Consider the following 19,592-nt stretch of genomic DNA (forward strand, 5'->3'; position numbering starts at 1 on the left):
AAATGTCCATGAGCTTCAAAGAATTTTGAATGACACGCAGTAAATTATTTTAGAGACACATGTAATATCTGATGGTAGATGGTGGAACCTCACATGTCTACAGGGCACAGGTTTGTGGGCAACTACAGCCAAATGAGCTTTTTAATCCTAGCAAATTTTTTTTTCAGATTTTGCCTTAGTTGTTGTATTAGAGTCTATGTCAAAGCTTTTACCAGGAGAGAAACCTATGTATGAGTACTAAAGATCATGATAATCTTGGAGATATAACTATCTAGAGATAGAGATTTAACTTCAAAGTAATCAATCTGTATGTTTTAATGTTTTTGTTTAACTGTTACATTTTTTAATGGGGTTTGAGAAATGATCCTTTTGGGTTTTTTCCTCCTTAGGATTTTTTGTAAAACTTCAGTTTATGGAATTATAACTGATAATTTGGTACTGAAGAATCAGTTTACCATGTCTAACAGCCCTGACAACATGGGAAAGCTTAAACTATTGAAACATGTCACTAGTTATTAAATCTTATGGGACTATAATTGATGTTTGATTCTGATTCAAAGAAAACTACAAAGGCACTGCAAGTCACTGATCAGTGCTGATAAGCAGATTATCATGGATGTCACCCCTGTGGGGGTGATAAATATAAGTGCCAAAGTGGAGGGGGCTATCTCTGAGGAGAATGGGAGAAGCAACTGTTCAATAAAGTTCTGAGGTTAGCCTTCTCTGATTTTACCTATAACCCTATTTGGCTCTAACTCTAGCTTGCTAACCCTAAGAAAGAGTAGAAATCAGAATAGGGGACCACACTCACCTTTTTGTCAGACTTCTTTCCTTTTTTCCCTTTGGTATGGCAACTTTCATTAGTCACAGTAGATAGTGGGTAAATACAATGTTGACCTACATGCTTATAGGACACCTCCTCTAGACCTTGAATATATATCAGGGATTTGTTATATATATGGCTCTACTCATTTTTTGGAGAAGTAATCCATATATTAATTTATACATTTTTAAGTCAATAACCTTATAGACTAACAATATACCCTTTACCAAGTTTATTTTTATTGTAAATGAATATTCATTGGGTTGGAATATTATTTTGTGTTACCATCAAATTATGTTAGAATTTTAGATCCTTGGCAGTATCTCCTCCTTCTGAGGGGGGAATTATTAAGTTATTCTAAAGGTCCATAAGCTAAGATATTTTTAAAACAATTTCAGGAAAATATATCATGAATAACCTAGACCAGGAAAGCAGATCTCCTATAGAAGATGCTATAAGGACCATCATGATTTCAGACAGACTAAAAAGATGGCAGCAATAGAGGGTATCCCCAGAAATCAAACAGTACATCATGAGATCCTGAGTGAGTCTTTGGATATAATGAATTGAATTGTGGGGATTGGACCCTCCATCACTTTTGTTCTTCCCATGTGCCTTTATTTTATCACAATCATAAAACGCTTGTTCCAAAAATGAGGAATGCCCTCTTATGGATCCTTAGCAGTGCATCTATCAATCATTTTTTAATATGTTAAGAAACACCCAAAATGCAGTTAGACCTTTCATGAAACGTATAATATCTTTGGGCCCTTATGCACCCTAGTTAGATGATCCTGAAATGTACAGATATTATATATAGGATAACTGGGGAGATTAATGTATTAATCTCCCAAAGAACCAGAGTGGGAAGATTAACATGTTAATCTCCCAAAGAATCATGGGATGGATTGTATTAATTTAATATAAATTATATCTCTTATTCCTCTTGAAAACCCATTTTGATAGGTGCCACTCTTTGATTGGGTGCACATGCATACTATGGTAGAATGCCAGGGGCTTCATGGCTTCCTAGCAACCTGAAAGAGGCTGGCCTCTAGTCCCATGCGACTCTTGGTGTCCAGAAGACTGACCTCTAACGCAGGCTGAGGTCAAGTCAGTCCAACCAGAGAGACTCAGAAGAAGTGACATCACTAGAGGTTTTAAGAGAGAGAGGGAAGAAGCAGCTCTCTTTTTTGGGCTAGAGACTCCTCCTGGAACAGTTGCTTTTGGCTAGCTAATGGAGACAAGCATTCTTGTGAATTCAGATTAGTTAAGCACAGTCAAATAATTCTGTGACTATCTCTCTTTTACTCCAATTTTTACCAATAATTATAACTTAATATACAGTATCAAGGAAATTTAATCATAATACTTACTACATAGAAAGATGAGTGTAATGCTAGGGCTATAAATGACCTATTTCAGTAAAATCTTCAAAAAAAAATCTCATATATTCATGTGGAAAAGATGGACAAACATGAACTGAAATATTCAATTACAAATTCAGAAGATGTTGGAGAACTGGAATGAAAGGCAAGTTGCTATGATGATAACATTAGAAATACTAAATATATAATAAATAATAATAATAAAATACTAAATATATAATAAATAATAATAATAAAATTAGAAATACTAAAAATCAAAGGAGAAATTAATAAAACCGAAAGTAAAAGAACTATTGAATTAATAAATAAGACTAGAAGCTGGCACTTTGAAAAAACAGATAAAATAGACAAAGTACTGGTAAATCTAATTTAAAACAAAAAAGGAAAGAAGAAAACCAAATTAACACTATCAAAGATGAAAAGGGAGACCTCACCTCTAATGAAGAGGAAATTAAGGCAATCATTAAAAACTATTTTGCCTAATTATATGGCAAAAATTATAGCAATTTAGGTGACATGGATGAATATTTACAAAAATATAAATTGCCTAGATTAACAGCAGAAGAAATAGAAAACTTAAATAATCCAATATCAGAAAAAAGAAATTGAACAAGCCATCAAAGAACTCCCTAAGAAAAAATCACCAGGGCCTGATGAATTCTATCAAATATTCAAAGAGCAAATAATGCCAATATTATGCAAATTATTTGACATAATAAGCAAAGAAGGAATCCTACCAAATTCCTTTTATGACACTGGTACTGATTCCAAAGCCAGGCAGACCAAAAACAGAGAAAGAAAACTATAAACTGATCTCCCTAATGGACATAGATGTAAAAAATCATAAATAGAATACTAGCAAAAAGACTCCAGCAAGTGATCATGAGGGTTATCCATCATAATCACGTGGGATTTATACCAGGAATGCAAGGATGATTCAACATTAGGAAAACCATCCACATAATTGACTATATCGACAAGATAACAAAAATCACATGATTATCTCAACAGATGCTGAAAAAGCCTTTGACAAAATACAACACCCATTTCTATGGAAAATTTCTATTCCAAAAGTATAGAAATAGATGGACCTTTCCTAAAATTAATAAACAGTATATACTTAAAACCATCAACAAGTATCATATGCAATGGGGATAAATTAGAAGCCTTCCCAATAAGATCAGGAATGAAACAAAAATGCCCACTATCACCTCTATTATTTAATACTGTACTGGAAACACTAGCAGTAGCAATTAGAGAAGAAAAAGAAATTGAAGGTATTAAAATAGGCAATGAGGAGACTAAGCTATCACTCTTTGCAAATGATATGGCCGTCTACTTAAAAAATCCTAAAAAGCTAGTGGAAATAATCCACAACTTTAGCAAAGTGGCAGGACACAAAATAAATGCACATAAATCATCAGCATTTCTATAAATTTCCAACACATCGCAGCAGGAAGAGTTAGAAAGAGAAATACCATTTAAAATCACCCGAGACAATATAAAATACTTAGGTATCTATCTGCCAAAACAGACACAGAAATACGAACAAAACACTTTCCAAACAATTAAAACAAAGTCTAAACAATTGGAAAAAGATTGACTGCTCAAGGGTAGGATGAGCTAACATAATAAAAATGACCATTCGACCCAAATTGATTTACTTATTTAGTGCCATACCTATCAAACTACCAAGAAATTCTACTGAATTAGAAAAAACTATAACAAAGTTCATTTGGAAGAACAAAAGTTCAAGAATATCAAGAGAAATAATGAAAAAAAAATGTGAAGGAAGGTGGCCTAGCAGTACTAGATTTTAAACTGTACTATAAAGCAGTGGTCATGAAAACAATATGGTACTGGCTAAGAGACAGAAGGGTGGATCAGTGGAATAGAATTGGGGTAAATGACGTCAGCAAGACAGTCTATGATAAACCCAAAGGGCCCAACTTTTGGGTCAAAAATCCCCTATTTGACAAAAACTGCTGGGAATATTAAAAAACAATATAGGAGAGATTAGGTTTAAATCAACATCTCACACCCTACACTAAGATAAATTCAGAATAGGTGAATGACTTGAATATAAAGAAGGAAACTATAAGTAAATTAGGTGAACACAGATTAGTATACTTGTCAGATCTCTGGGAAAGGAAAGATTTTAAAATCAAGCAAGAATTAGAAAAAATTACAAAATATAAAATAAATAATTTTGATTACATTAAATTAAAAAGGTTTTGTGCAAACAAAAACAATGCAACCAAAATCAGAAGGGAAACAACAAACTGGGAAGAAATCTTTATAACGAAAAACTCTGAGAGTTGATTTAGCTCTTTGTATATTTGAGCAATTAGACAAATACTCAAATATACAAGGAGCTAAATCAATTGTATAAAAAATCAAGCCATTCCCCAATTGATAAATGGGTAAGGGGCATGAATAGGCAATTTTCAGATAAAGAAATCAAAACTATCAATAAGCACATGAGAAAGTGTTCTAAATCTCTAATAATTAGAGAAATGCAAATCAAAACAACTCTGAGGTATCACCTCACACCTAGCAGATTGGCTAAAATGAAAGAAGGGGAGAGTAATGAATGTTGGAGGGGATATGGCAAAATTGGGACATTAATGCATTACTGATGGAGTTGTGAACTGATCCAACCATTCTGGATGGCAATTTGGAACTATGCCCAAACAGCACTAAAAGACTGTCTGTCTTTTGATCCAGCCATACCATTGCTGGGTTTGTATCCCAAAGAGATCATAGGGGAAAACACTTGCACAAAAATATTTATAGCCATGCTCTTTGTGGTAGCAAAAAACTGGAAAAGGAGGGTATGCCCATCAATTGGGGAATGGCTGAACAAATTGTGGAATATGCTAGTGATTGAATACTATTGTGCTCAAAGGAATAATAAACTGGAGTAATTCCATGTGAACTGGAATGACTTCCAGGAATTGATGCAGAGTGAAAGGAGCAGAACCAGAAGAACATTATACACAGAGACTGATACACTGTGGTAAAATCGAAAGTAATAGACTTCTGTACTAGCAGCAATGCAATGACCCAGGACAATTCTGAGGGATTTATGGAAAAGAACACTACCCACATTCAGAGGAAGAAGAACTACAGTAGTAGAAACAGAAGAAAAACAACTGCTTGAACACATGGGTTGATGAGGACATGATTTGGTATGTAGACTCTAAATAACCACCCTAGTACAACTATCAATAATATGGAAATAGGTCTAAATCGATGACACATGTTAAAACCAGTGGAAATGCACGTTGGCTATGGGGAAAGGGGGGTGGAAGGGAGAGTAAAAACATGAATCATGTAATCATGTAAAAATTTTCTAAAATAAAAAAAACTTAAATAAATGAATGAATGAATAGGGCAAAATAAATAATAAATAAATGGGTGAAAGAATGGCCGGGTGGATGGATGGCTGAATAAATAAATAAATAAACAAACGAATGAATAAATAAATAAATAAATGAATGAATGAATGAATGAATGAATGAATGAATGAACGAATGAATAAATAAATGAATGAATGAATGAATAAATGAATAAGTGGGCAAGCAAATAAATAAATAAATGAATAAATGGATGGGTTCCCTTCCCTCTTATTCTTCATTATAAACAGTGACTCTCTGGAAGGATAAGTAGGGAGGAATATACTGAGAAATTTCAATATTTAAAAGCAGAAAATATCAATAAAAATGTGAATAAAAATAAAACGAGGGTTTTAAACAAATCTCATTTAAGAGTACTATGTTCAGTTCTGGGTACCATGGTAGAGGCCTATACATTCCAAGAAGGAAGAATATCCAAAGAGGCAAGCAACCTTGGTGAATGGTGAAAAAAGAGTTCAACATAAAGACTATTAGAATTAAGCTACCAGGGTTATCCTAGGGAAGAAAAAACTGGGGGTGGGAGAAAGGCATGATAGCTGCCTTCAAGTGTTTGAAGTGCTGTTAGGTAGAAGAGGCATTAAATTTGTTTTGTTTGTCCTCAGGGGGCAGAACAAAGAGCAAAGAGCAGAAATTGAAAATATGAAAATTTAAGCTTGAAGTCAAGAAAAAGTTCCTAACTATTAAAGCTGCTGGCCAAAAGTGGAACGAGCTACTTCAAGAAGTGGTGTACTCCATGTATAACCCAGTAGAACAGCTTGTCGGCTTAGGGCAGGGAGATCATGAATCATGTAACCATGGAAAAATATTCTAAATTTAAAAAAGGGAAAAAAAAAAAGAAGTGGTGTCTTCTCCTTCTTTGGAGGTCTTCCAGTAAAGGCTGGATAAGCACTTGTCAGGAATGTTATAATGGAGATTCCTTTTGTGTATGAGTTGGACTAGATGGGCGCCAAGATCCCTTCCAATTCTCAAAATCTAAGATTCTGTAATTTCTCCCTCTCTTTAAAAATCAAGTAAAATGTACAATTTTATCCTAACAATTTAACATGCAACTCTACAGTTTTTATTTGTTCCATGTGATAAAATCTTATTTTTTCAACCACAGTTAACTTCTTGAAGACAGTAGCAATTTCTTACTTTTTTGGTTCCCATCATTAATTTGAGCACAGTTTGGAACTCTTAAGAGCATTCAATAAATGCACAGTGAATTTAAAGGGAGTAATAGGGAGTAATATATAATACTGATTTAATTAAGGTAATGCTTTAAATCTAAGGATGAGTTTCCCAGGAACAAATGAAAGAGAATACAAACTGAAAAATGCTCATGAAAATGGCTTTTGCACAGAAGAAAAACATATGATTGCATGGTTTGATGGGGATATGATTAAGGACGATGACTTTAAATAATCACTCTATTGCAAATAGTAATCATATGGAAATAGGTTTTGAACAATGATACATGTAAACCTCCCCCAAAAAAATGGCTTTTGGTAATATTGGAGTAGCTATTATGGAACTATCTTTTTCTCCTAAGTGTCTTTAAAGGTTTACTAAGAACTATATATCCAAATACCATAAACCAGTGATTGTACTTTATTATATACTTTATATTATATACTTATATATTATGTAATATATACTTTATATAAAAAACTACAATAACAAATATGCTATAAAAATATAGTTCAAATAATAATAAGTAAATTCTTACCTCCAGTGGTGAACTGCAAAGGAATCTTGTGAACTGCATAATGGGATTGGAAGAGAATCATATTCCCAAAAAAAGGAAGACACATACACACACAAAAGAAAAATAAGAAAAATATTATAATTCAAAATCCATTTTAAATAACAACTACATCCTTAAAAATACTAAAGAAACTTCAAATACTAGAGATATAACTTTTTTAATCACTGAAAAGTTTATATCTAACCTTCTGCCATCTTCAGCTCTAGTTTGTCTTTTTTCCTAGTGCCCATGTATATAGCTTTTTGAAATTTAGGACTTATACACTATTCCCTGAAATTAAAAGTTCAACATAGAGTTGAATGCCTTCTAAGCCCATTTTTCAAACAAAGGCTGGATAACTTGTCAGGGATACTGTAAATAGCAATTCATAAATCACATTTGAAGGATGTGCCTAAAAGATTCCGATTATAAGAGTCTATACTTTTAACCCGTACATATATGTGTGTGTGTGTGTATTCAAACACATGTATTTATATGTAACATTGCTTATGGACAATTAATAAAAGGAAAAGAGTAAGTTTCAAGACAGTTTCTGGTGCACTCTTCTGGATTTCTCTCTCCCTTTGCACTAAATAAAACTATTGGATTTTTACAACTTGCAAACTAATTTAATATGAAAATATTAAAATATAAAGAATAAAATTAATTTCAATACTAGATGTTTTAAATATCTTTGTCTTCATCTCGCCTTAATTTTTGGCCCCAAATCATTATTAATAAATTAACTTGAGTAGTAGTAATAGTTTGCATTTACCTAACATTTTAAAGTTTACAAAATATATTGCGTAATCACTTTAAGATTGAGGCCAAAATTCTATCTTTGTTACTTATTAACTGTGTCACCATGAGCAAGTAACAATCTCCCTAAGCCTCAATTTACTCATCTACAGAATGCAAATAATATCTGCAAATATTAATAATATGGAAATAGGTTTTGATCAATAATACATGTAAAACCCAATGCAATTGCTTGTTGTCTATGGGAGGGGGAAGGGAGGAGAGGGAAAGACATGAATCATGTAACCATGGAAAAGTACTCTAAATTAATTAATTAATTAAATGAATTTTTTTAAAGTGCAAATAATATCAATGGGCTCCTACCACTCAAGCTTGTGATGAGAATCAAATGAGATAAATGTATAATATTTAAACTTAAAACACTTGCAATCTGTGGTCTCTAAAAAAAAACCTAACATATTATTACCTTTACTCTTCCTTTCCATAAACAAAAAGAATTTTAGTTTTTTATTTTTACTATTAGATGAACATTCTGGAAGTTTATACCAAGTGATCAAATTATCATCATTATGAGTTTGTACCACAGTCTAAAGAAATTCATCTCCTGTCATTAAAAACCCTACTTCAATCAATCTACATAAGCAAGTTTCTATCTTTCCTGGAGTAATGTTAAATAATAATGAATGATAGCATATTTATATAATGGCTTACAGTTTGCCAAGTATTTTCTTCATAATACCACTATAAATAAGTCTAATCTTTAATATATAATGTGAATAAAAATAAAATGAGGGTTTTAAACAAATCTCATTTAAGAGTACTATCTTCAGTTCTGGGCACCATGGTAGAGGCCTATACATTATTATTATATAATCTTTAATATCCACAAATTAGAAAACTCGAGTTTCATGAAACAAAGTGACTTGCCCAAAGTCTCAAAGGTATTAACTGTCAGCGTTGGGACTTAAATTTGTTCATCTGGCTCTAAATTTGTTTTTTTTTTTTATATAATTTTTTGATACATTTTATTTTGTATAATAATTTTTGGCATCTTGAACTTAACAGCAAATACGAGGATCCTATATATAAAAAGAACAGAAAGAGGACTGTATGTGAAACCCTGAAACATCATTACATATGATTTTTTAAAAGTACATTCTGAATTCCACATACCACTTCCAAGCTTTTCTGATTACCTCTGAACTTCCTTCTATTCTATGCACTTTTTATAAAAAGGCTTCATTGATATATTTTATTATTCATTTTTTGCCTCACTATCACTACCTATACTTCTACTCCATCAATAATTTTTTCTTATGAAGTCTTCCTCTGTTAACTGTAAGAATAGTTAATTAAAACAAAAATCCACATTCTTAAGTTGAGAGGAGTTTTTCTTTATGATACAATATTTCTGAAAGATTCCTCTCTTCATTCTGTACATTTTCTGAATATGTCCTTTTCATAATTTCTTTTGGTAAAATCATGTTTCTGTGTTCATATAGTAGAATTTATTCAGTCCTTTCCAACTAATAGAGTACTAGTTTAGCTTCAAGTCCTTTGCTATAGCAAATATCATGATGAATATAAAATTCAGCAACACAAATTTCAAAGTTTTTAAATATAATCAGAAATTTTGTTTTGCATAGTTTGCAAGTTTTTTTCTGAGAGTTTTATATATGAGAAGAAGCATATGATGGTTCAATTGGCATAAAATGTTATTGCTAATAAAAACAAAGATAGACATTAGGTCTTAATACTTGTCTCTAGATCCAAAAGTGTATATATTTTTTCCTTAATTTCCATTTTGAATTAGAACATTCATAAAAAAGGTATTTAAAAAGGATTTAAAATCTCCCTCCCCTCTGAAGTTGCAAAAACATGAAATACAAAAATCAAAATATTCATTCTCCAAAGGAGAAAAAAAACAAATGACAAATCACAAGTTATATATCTATATTTCTACTGGCAAATGTAAAAAAGGATTCCAAATTTTACTCTATTAGTTTACTTAAAAAAAACAAACATCTAAGCATTTTGCTTTATCTGTTAACTATTTAACTCACATAATGTATCTTGATAAATAAGGAAATAATAAAATTATTGCAAAATGCACTTGGTATACTGACTCCATAATTAGAATTCTTTTAAAGAAAAACAATCATGATAACCAATTCAGTAGAGCTAGATCCCTTCTATAACCTACTGGCAGCCCATATTAACAATATTTTGTGAATGTAGACATAAAACTGCTTTCAACAAGACATATTGGATAATAAGCCTGTTCACAAGTATCTCTCTACTTATAGTAAATCTGCATTTTAAAAGACGTTCCTTAAGAACATCCTAGTAAATGTGATATTAAATGTTCTTAATAACATTTAAAACTTTTACAATATTAAGTAATTTGTCCAGGAAAATATTTCTATGTGAATTAGAATACAATTCATTTTAATTCAAAAAGCATTTATTATGCACCTACTCTGCAAAAAGCACTATGGATACTGAAAAAACAGTAACTGAATGGGGAAGGGCAATGGCAACTCACAACTGACAACTGTCAGGGAAGGAGCTTAATACACAAAGGGACATAAACCCCATTGGGGGAAAGGTAACAAACACTTGTGGGGAATGAGAAACAATTTGGGAGAAATAACAATAACCGAAACTTTCACAACAGTCAGGGATAATTAATTCTCTGTGGATCCTTGATGGTGAGAGAGGATGACAAGGAAGTTAAACAAAGTTAAGTTTATTGGTTTGGTAAGATGGGAATTGGAGGGAGAGGGGTGTCTAACCTCTAAGGGAACCAACTGCCAGAGAATGGGGGCAGTTGGGTTGGCTTGTACTAAGCTAACCTAACGGACAGCCTGCAACTGGCTCAGCTGAGTAGGACAGGGCTTTGGTAATCTCACACAAAAGTCCTTGATGACTTTCAGGTGATGTTTAGACTCAGGAACACTTCTGGTCCCAGTAAAATAATCCACAAGGGCTAGGGAGCATAGGATTTCCTGCAGCTGTTCACTAACTACAGGAGAGATCCTAACTCTACCTAAATCTTCCTCATTATCTTCACTGCAGATCCACCTCCTCTATAGAGATCCCAAATAATCCAAAGGCTAGTTGTACAGCAGCTCCCAACTTCTCACCTCTCCTCCAAAGCAGGAAAACTGTCAACAACTTCAGTCTCTCTGAACCAAAACCCTTTTACATTCTGGGCTTAGAATGTTCTCAGTCAGCCAAGCTAGTCTGTCTTCTCCTACTCACTACATATGCCTATCAATTATAAATTACCTATAACAATACAACACAAAAATAAAAAATCACAACCTTAAAGGATTTTACAGCTCTCCTATGGAGGGAATCAATATGGAAACATGAGGAAGAAAAGAACACTAATAAGGAGGCCATATCAAGGAAGATTTCTTGGCAGAAATGGGGCCAGAACTGACCAAGAGAGAAGATAAGAGGAAGAGGTGAAAAAGTAACCTCAAAGGAAAGCAGCCACATAAAATGGAATGTCAGCTCAGGCATGGAGAAGAGCAAGGCCAATCAGCTGAAAGAATACTTAAAAGAGGTAATAATGCAGCAACAGATTGCTATGTAATATCCCTCTAAAAGGGCTGCCTGGAGCCTTATTAAGAATGGCTTTAAAGCAATGCTGAAGAGTTAATAGTTTTTCTATGAGAAAACAGAGAGCCACTCAAAAGTCTTTAGCAGAATCTAAAGGAGATTATCTTGGCAGCTCTGTACAAGATGGAGTAAAGAAGAAAAAATTTCTAAGCAAGGAAACTAGGAGGCTACTGCAGTAAGTTAGTCTTGAAATAGGGTGGAAGTTATGTCTGTATAAAGAAAGAGGTGGATTTGAGAGGGAATGTGGGGGTAAAATCTATTGCATTTGGGGGAAACATAAGGGAGATTAAAGAGTCAAGAATGACCAAAGACTGAAAAACTCAGTGACTTTAAGGATAAAGGATAGCATTAGTCAAGAAAAATTGGGATATCTGGAGGAGATTTAGATGAGAAAGAAGTTCAAATTGGCACATACTTTTGACCTACTATGGGGATGTCCAAACAAGCCATCAGTGATGTAAGTCTAAAGTTAAAGAGAGAATCTGGATATATAGACAAAAATAACTGAGCCTATGAAATAAAGTGACCAACTGCAACACCAAGACCACAAAGAAAGAATGTGCAGAGAAGAGATCCTAAGTTACATACCTAATTAGGAAGCCAGAGATCAAGATGCTTGTCAAAAAAGCCTAGAAAACAAAGATTAACCAGGAGGAGTGGACAATCAGTCATATCAGAAACTATAGAGAAAGACAGAACTAAGAAAAAGTCTTTGGATTCCATGTTTGAAAGATTGTTGTTAACCTTCAAGTAGTTCCAGCTGACTGACAGTTTAAGAAGTCACACTACAAAGGGCTGAGAAGGAAATGAGAAGGGATGGAGAAAGCTAGACAGCTTTTTCTATGAGTTTGCCTGTAAACAAGTAGAAAAATATAAGACAATGGTTTGGGAGGATGGCAGGGCCAAGGGAAAGATTTTTGAGAATGAGGAAGATCTGGGTATTGTTAGTAGGCTGAAGAGCTTTATGCATAAGGAAAATCAAGATGGGGAGAGGGACTGATGAATGACAGAGAAGATGCCAGAGGACATGGAAAGAACTGACCTTGAAGGGGAAAGACCAGAGCTGGCTTAGAGGAGTTTTTAAAAAATAGAACTGAGAAAAGAGCAATCATAAAAGCTACCTTTAATTTCTAAGTAGGTGAGAAAAATAAGGCAAGGGCAGGGAAGGGTTGAGGAGTGAAAAAAAGAAGGGAATAGCTAGCTACTTTGGAGAGTACAAAAGAAAGTCAAAGAAGAATAAAGGGACAAAGGATCAAACTGAGAGGCAGGATAGCATAAATTCATGGTTCTGTCATTTCCTCCAGCAACACACTGACAGAAAAAGAGGAAACAGGTGATGGGAGTAACCTAGGGCTAGTGTTTGGAAAGGCAGAAGTATCAGTGGAACAAGATGCCTGGAATCATAGAGGACAGTGTAAAGTGAAACTAGTTAACTACAGCTAGATGATAGGGGAATCCTGAGGAACTGAATTCAAATCTAGACTCAAACACTTACTAGCTGTGTGACTCCAAGTGAGTCATTTAACTTCTACTTGCTTCCATTTCCTCAGCTGTAAAACAGAGATTAATAATAGCAACTACTTCCAGGGTTATTGTGAGAATAAAAATAACATTTTACTGAGGCAACTAAGTAGCATAATAGATAATATTGGATCTGGAGTCAGCAAGACCCAAATTCAAATTATGCACCAATTATCAGCTGTGTGGCCCTGGACAAGTCATTTACCCACTGCCTGCCAGTTTCTACATCTATAAAATGGAGATAATATCACCTATCTTGAAGGGCTGTTATAAAAATCAGTGAGATATTTGTTACAGTGAAATTTGTAAATCTGCAAACCTTAAAGAGCTTTAAAGGGCAGATAGGTGGATACAGCGGACAGAGACTGGGCCTGGAATCTGAAAGACCTGGGTTCAAAACCAGTCTCAGATAAGCTGCAAGAACATTTAAAGTCATTTAACCTCGGTTTGCTTCAGTTTCCTCAACTGTAAAATTAGGTTAATAATAGCACTTACCCCATAAGAGTTGATGTGAGGATCAAATAAGATATTTGTAAAACTCTTAGCACAGTGCCTGCATGTAGCAGGTACTATATATAAAAATGCTAACTATTATTATTGTTGTAATAATAAGGTCAAGACTTCAAAGGAAAGAAAGGGAAGTCAGAAACGTTGGAAGGACTATGAGAAAAAATTAGTGGAAGTCATGGTAGGGCAAAGAAATGTTTAAGAGAAGTGAAAGGGGAAAAAGAAAGAACAAGATGTAATTTTTTCAAAAGGATTCCAAGTTCAGAATCATTGAGGTAGAACAATTACCGAGAGTGAAATCAAAAATCCCTATTCCTGTGTGTAGCTGAGGCAGAATGACAGTGATGGAGATAGAAATTGAGAGTTTCATTGAATTTAGATGCTGATGTTTGAGGGGTACTCAAAATTTACTGAAGGCCCCAAATGAGGTCAGAAGTTGGGGTAGAGAGAAATAAAGAGCCAGATACCAAATACTTTGTAAGAGCTGATAAAATGACTTATGGCTAGGAAAGTACCAATGACAAGGATGGAAGGAGACCCCAATGCTGAGAAATGAGAGCTAAGGAAAGGTCTAGCACTAGCAGTGAAAAGCAAGGAGTACACTGACTTCTCTTTGTGACCCAGTGTGCTGAGAACTAAGAAGCATAATACAAGGCACACAAAGTCCTGGAGAGCATAGCAAGGAATAGTCTTCTGGGAAAGTGAGGCTTCTGTTAGTGCAAGAAGTCACTGTAGGAGCATAGTAAAAAGAAGAAGGATAAGGCAATGGAAAGTTTATTAATGACAGAACAGAGGATTCCAGAATGCACAATGGAAGGATAGGGCAGAATAAGTTCTGTTAACTTATAACTTCACATCTTAGTATAAAATAGCCAACAGTTCATTAACAAAGCATTTATTCAAACATTTTTCTGAATAGAATGACACAAATTTGGTTCATATGCTGTGGTAAGTAGAAGAAACAATCTCTTAACTATAAGAGCCAGTCAAAATGTATAACCACAGTCCTTTCTACTTTTATTTTTACTTTTATTAAATGAGGAGTACGATATATTTCAAGGATTATAGATCCTGATACAATCTAATTCAAAGCATAAATGTGATATCCAAGAATATGCAGAAATAGAAAAGTATTATCTCCTGTTTAAAAATTAAATAGACAAAAAATTTTCATCAAATTATGTAAAAATAACTTCTTTGAATAACCAAAATCTGCTTCTCATTCTTTTTACATATGTGTTACTTTCTATGCTTTTGAATTTTCACTATAGCTGCCAAACTTTCATGCATTAAAAATTTCATTTCTAGTGACCCCTTCTCTTCACTCTTTAACCTACACACTGCAATGCCTCTCAAATTGTCAAGAGACAATATTTGTTTCATGAATAATTATGATTGTTTTGTAAAATAAAATCTCCATTTACAGTTTGGGCACTTAATCAAATTAAAATGCAACTCAATGTGAAACTTTAAGTATAGCCAAAAATTTAGAAGCATTAAATTCTGCTAAGATTTCAAACTGAATTATAGATATCTTTAGACTTTTTCCCCTAATTTTGGCATATATTTATGTTTTTTCTAATTGACTTCTAAATCAATGTGACTATTAAGTTTTTAAGAAGTACCATCTATAAGTACATAATACTTTGAAATTTAGTTCCAAATAAAAACTAAAATTCTACTTTTTAATATTCTATTATGAAAAAAGTGGCATTCATAAGAGCTAAAGATATAACTACAACACTCATCAGAAAAAGCCCTCTAGACATTCACTTGCCCCTTTAACCTTATCACTTGGAACCATTTCTCCTCAACAATGCCAACTCTTTTCCCACAAATGAGTTCTTTCTAGGCCTCCATTTGGGGAGGTAATTTAGCCCCAAAGGCCCTGCTTTGACTTTTAGAACTTTGTCATCATGTCTTAGATGTCATCTCATCACAAAACTTTCCTTAGTGCCTGGTGCCTCCTCACCCTGGAACATCCATTGACCCCTGCAATCTTCTCACCCTAGACCAGTGGTTCCCAAACTTTTTTGGCCTACTGCCCCCTTTCCAGAAAAAATATTACTTGGCCCCCTGGAAATTAATTTTTTTTAATTTTAATAGCAATTAATAGGAAAGATAAATGCACCTGTGGCCATCATCGCTACCCTGGATCGCTGCAGCACCCACCAGGGGGCGGTGGCGCCCACTTTGGGAATCACTGCCCTAGAGCAACTTCTCCATTTCAGCAATTCCAGACCTGGAACATCATGTGATCCCTTTGTCTCAGTTCCCTAGTCCCTAATATTTGGCCTTCTTTTGTTTGTTGTCTTCAATTCAAGCTCCTTAAGGGTAGGAATCATCTTTTTGGTTATACTCGTATCCTCAGCACATAGGACAGTGCTTGGTATACATAATAAATGCTCAGTGCCTTGCCTTATTTGGTCTTTTATCAAAAGTGTGACTGAAAAGGACTCTCCACCTACCTAGGAATAAAGTTCAAGATTTGAGAACCAAAAATCATAACCTCTGCATCTACTAATTTCATTTGGAGAACAAAGAAGGATGAATGAAAAATGAAGAGAAAATGAAGACCATTTGTCAAGTCAAATCTCTTAATAGATCTATAGTAATTAAAAACACTTTTTGTTAGTAGAAATCTCAAAAATAAGTAATACAAACCAGAAAACATTATGAATACAATGAGCAACATGCCAAGTTTATTGATTAGAAGAATCTAAATTAAAAATCACAATGGATAAAATTTAGGAAGACCTGATAATATACTTCCTCAACTACTTACTAGATGCATGGCCCAAGGCAAGTCACTTAGCTTCAGTTTCCTCATCTATAAAATGAGAGAGTTGAATTTGTCCTCTAAGGTCCATTCCAGCTCAAAACCCTATGATTCTTTTTTTAAAAATTAGAATAATGGGAGCCAGGAATATGTATGAAAACTCTAGAGTCTAGACTAAAGGCCACATCTGCTAGTTTCTTTAAAAGCAAAAGCAATGTGACCAGAAAAACAGTATAAATAATATTCCATTTGGGCAATAATTTCATCATAGTGCTTGCACTAAAGCAGATTATAAAGCTAAGAGTAAATGCTGAATCCAAATGTATTTCTGCAATCAAAAACATATTTCAACTAAACTACTCCTGAAAAGTGGAGGGGTTGTGTGACCATAGACTTTGTCTATATTTATTTAGCCAAAAACATTAGTCAACTACTATTTCCAAAAATATTATTCAAGATTTTACTGGCACCTAAACAGTTTTCTAATTGACTTATATCATCACAGAAATCTAAAGAGATTTCATTACCCTTTAACTACAAAGTGAATAAACCGCTATTAGATCAATCCCAGACTAATTCTACTTAAAGTATGTTATAATTTGTAAATGATCACAAATAACTTATACCTGCATATTTTCTGTAATTTTCAAAAGTAGCTATCATATTTTTAACTGGCAACTGAAGATCACAACTTATGTATGGACAATTTGGAAAAAAAATGGCATGTATGCTTTTAAAATATCAAATCAATTTATCCTTCAAGAAAAATGGTACGCTGACAGCCAAGATATATTCTGTTTACTTATACTAAAGAAGACCATCATATAAAGTCATAATTGAAGTACAGTGGTAAAATATTTCCAAAAGACCTTTATGAAATCTTTCATGGATTTAAAATATCCATCATACAAAATAACAAGGCAACAAAAGTCTTGATACTATTCAAACAAATACCATTTTTAAAAATTAAATATTTTTTCTAGGTACTATGTCTATTTATAGGAAATAGAAATTCTTCCTAAATGTAAAAGTAAGTTAATATACTTCATCTACTTCAGAGGAATATTTGGACAATAAAAACTATCGACTAAAATATTTTTTTTTCTATACTAAAATTTTTTCTATACTAGAATTAGATTTTTTTACATTGTTTTAATGAAGAAATAAGATTTTAAAAATTCTCAATAAAACTATCCAGGTCTTTCCTCTAAATCTCTATTTGAATTGTTAACACTGTGGCTAAGACAAAGCAAAAGCATGTGCTCACAGTGTCTCTGTATCATACTGTGGTAAGTCTTACAATAGTAACTTTTTCATTATTATTTTATCTATTAGGTTGGCAACATATGATCAGTGATCTTTGAGGTTACCATTCTAATTGTTTTTGGGCTCCATGAATTTCATTTATATGAAATGATTAATTTAATCAACAAATTTTGTGTGTGTTCTGATTGCTGGCTGCATAAACCAGCCATTCCCCATCTCTCTTGCTCTTCCTTGGGACTCTCTTTGAAAAATATTACATAAACTTAGATAAGAAATCAGCAGCAGGGTTTGAGAGGATTGATTCCAATTATGAAATAGGTTCTACTAAGGGTAAAATGCTCTCAAATCACATAGCACACTACAGAGAAATTTTCATGAAATAAAGTCAATCTATGCAGCAAACTTCACTGTTGTCTTATTTTAAGAAACTGCCACAGATACCCCCCAAAATCAACAATGATCACCCTGATTAGTCAACGGCCATCAATATTTAGGCAAGACACTCCACCTGCAAGATTAGGACTTGCTGAAGGCTCAAATGGTTAACATTTTTTACCAATGATTTTTTCATTATTATTATGTACATTGCTTTATTAGACATAAATTTTTATTTCATTTTCATTATTTCACTGTTAACAGACTACAGTTTTCTATGTCTGGGAAACCAAAAACTTCATGCAACTCATTTTACTGAGATGGTCTGGAACCCAAATGAAAAATCAATAGAATATGCCTGTATTTCTCTTCTTCTCAACTCTCGTTATATCTATTATCTTGTTTGTTTGTTTATTCAAATAAACATGTAAAATCAGATAATCTCTAAAATTAATTCCAGAACTGGGAAATTTAAGAATTTAATTAAGACATTCCCTTAATTTTTACTACTTTTTCAGAAATATTCAGTAAATATTTCTATTATTATGTCAGGAGGGTTCTATACAAATTACAATATATAATTACCATCCTCAGAATTATGGTTCTGCTGTAAAGAGTTTCAGACATTAAAATAGTTTTTATTATCGTTAATAATAAAGTACAAAAAGAAACATATCAGTTAAATTATCAACTGCCCATGATTTGTAGTTTCTTGCCATTTGTAACATTTCTCCCAGTTCCCAAAAGTGTATCAAAGAAGGATTTTAATATAATTAACTAGATAATAATTGGCCTATGTAGTCACTATAAGAAATAACAAGTGATAATCTGTACATAATAAGTGGCAATTATTTATTAATCTTATAATATTTTAATTAAGGATTTTTTCTCTGGATTTCAAATAATTAGTTTAATTAAAACATTAAGTATAAAATGTGATTCCGCATCTGAATGAAATAATTCTAAGTATTATAAAGAGAATTACCTTTTTAGAGAGAAAAAACAATATTGTTTCTTACTTATTTCTTACCAAATAATATTCTTTCAAATCTGAAATGATCAGGCATATAAACATCAGTGCTCATTAGAACAGATTATAAAAAATAAGAGTACACATTAAGGAGAAAAACTTAATGAAAATCAGGGAAAGGCAATAACCACTCACTTAAAAATACTATGAATTGGGTAATCCAGTGGTTCCCAAACTTTTTTGACCTACTGCCCCCTTTCCAGAAAAAAATTGCTTAGCACCCCTGGAAATTAATTTTTTTTTATTTTAATAGCAATTACTAGGAAAGGTAAATGTACCTGGGGCCATCACCACCCACCTTGATCACTGCAACACCCACCAGGGGGCGGTGGCGCCCACTTTGGGAATCACTGGGGTAATCCTACAATG

The 19,592-nt window shown here is 33.2% G+C and overlaps 1 protein-coding gene across 1 annotated transcript in view; it reads right to left on the minus strand.

The window, feature by feature from the left end:
* Positions 1 to 19,592, minus strand: part of ATE1 (arginyltransferase 1) — a 206,427-nt gene that overhangs the window by 149,642 nt on the left and 37,193 nt on the right. The window contains exon 8 of the mRNA XM_044660193.1: positions 7,339 to 7,371. Within this exon, the coding sequence (XP_044516128.1) occupies positions 7,339 to 7,371 (33 nt within the window). The remainder of the gene's footprint in view (positions 1 to 7,338; positions 7,372 to 19,592) is intronic.

This window comes from Gracilinanus agilis, chromosome 2 (genome assembly GCF_016433145.1).
Source record: "Gracilinanus agilis isolate LMUSP501 chromosome 2, AgileGrace, whole genome shotgun sequence".
NCBI lineage: Eukaryota > Metazoa > Chordata > Mammalia > Didelphimorphia > Didelphidae > Gracilinanus > Gracilinanus agilis.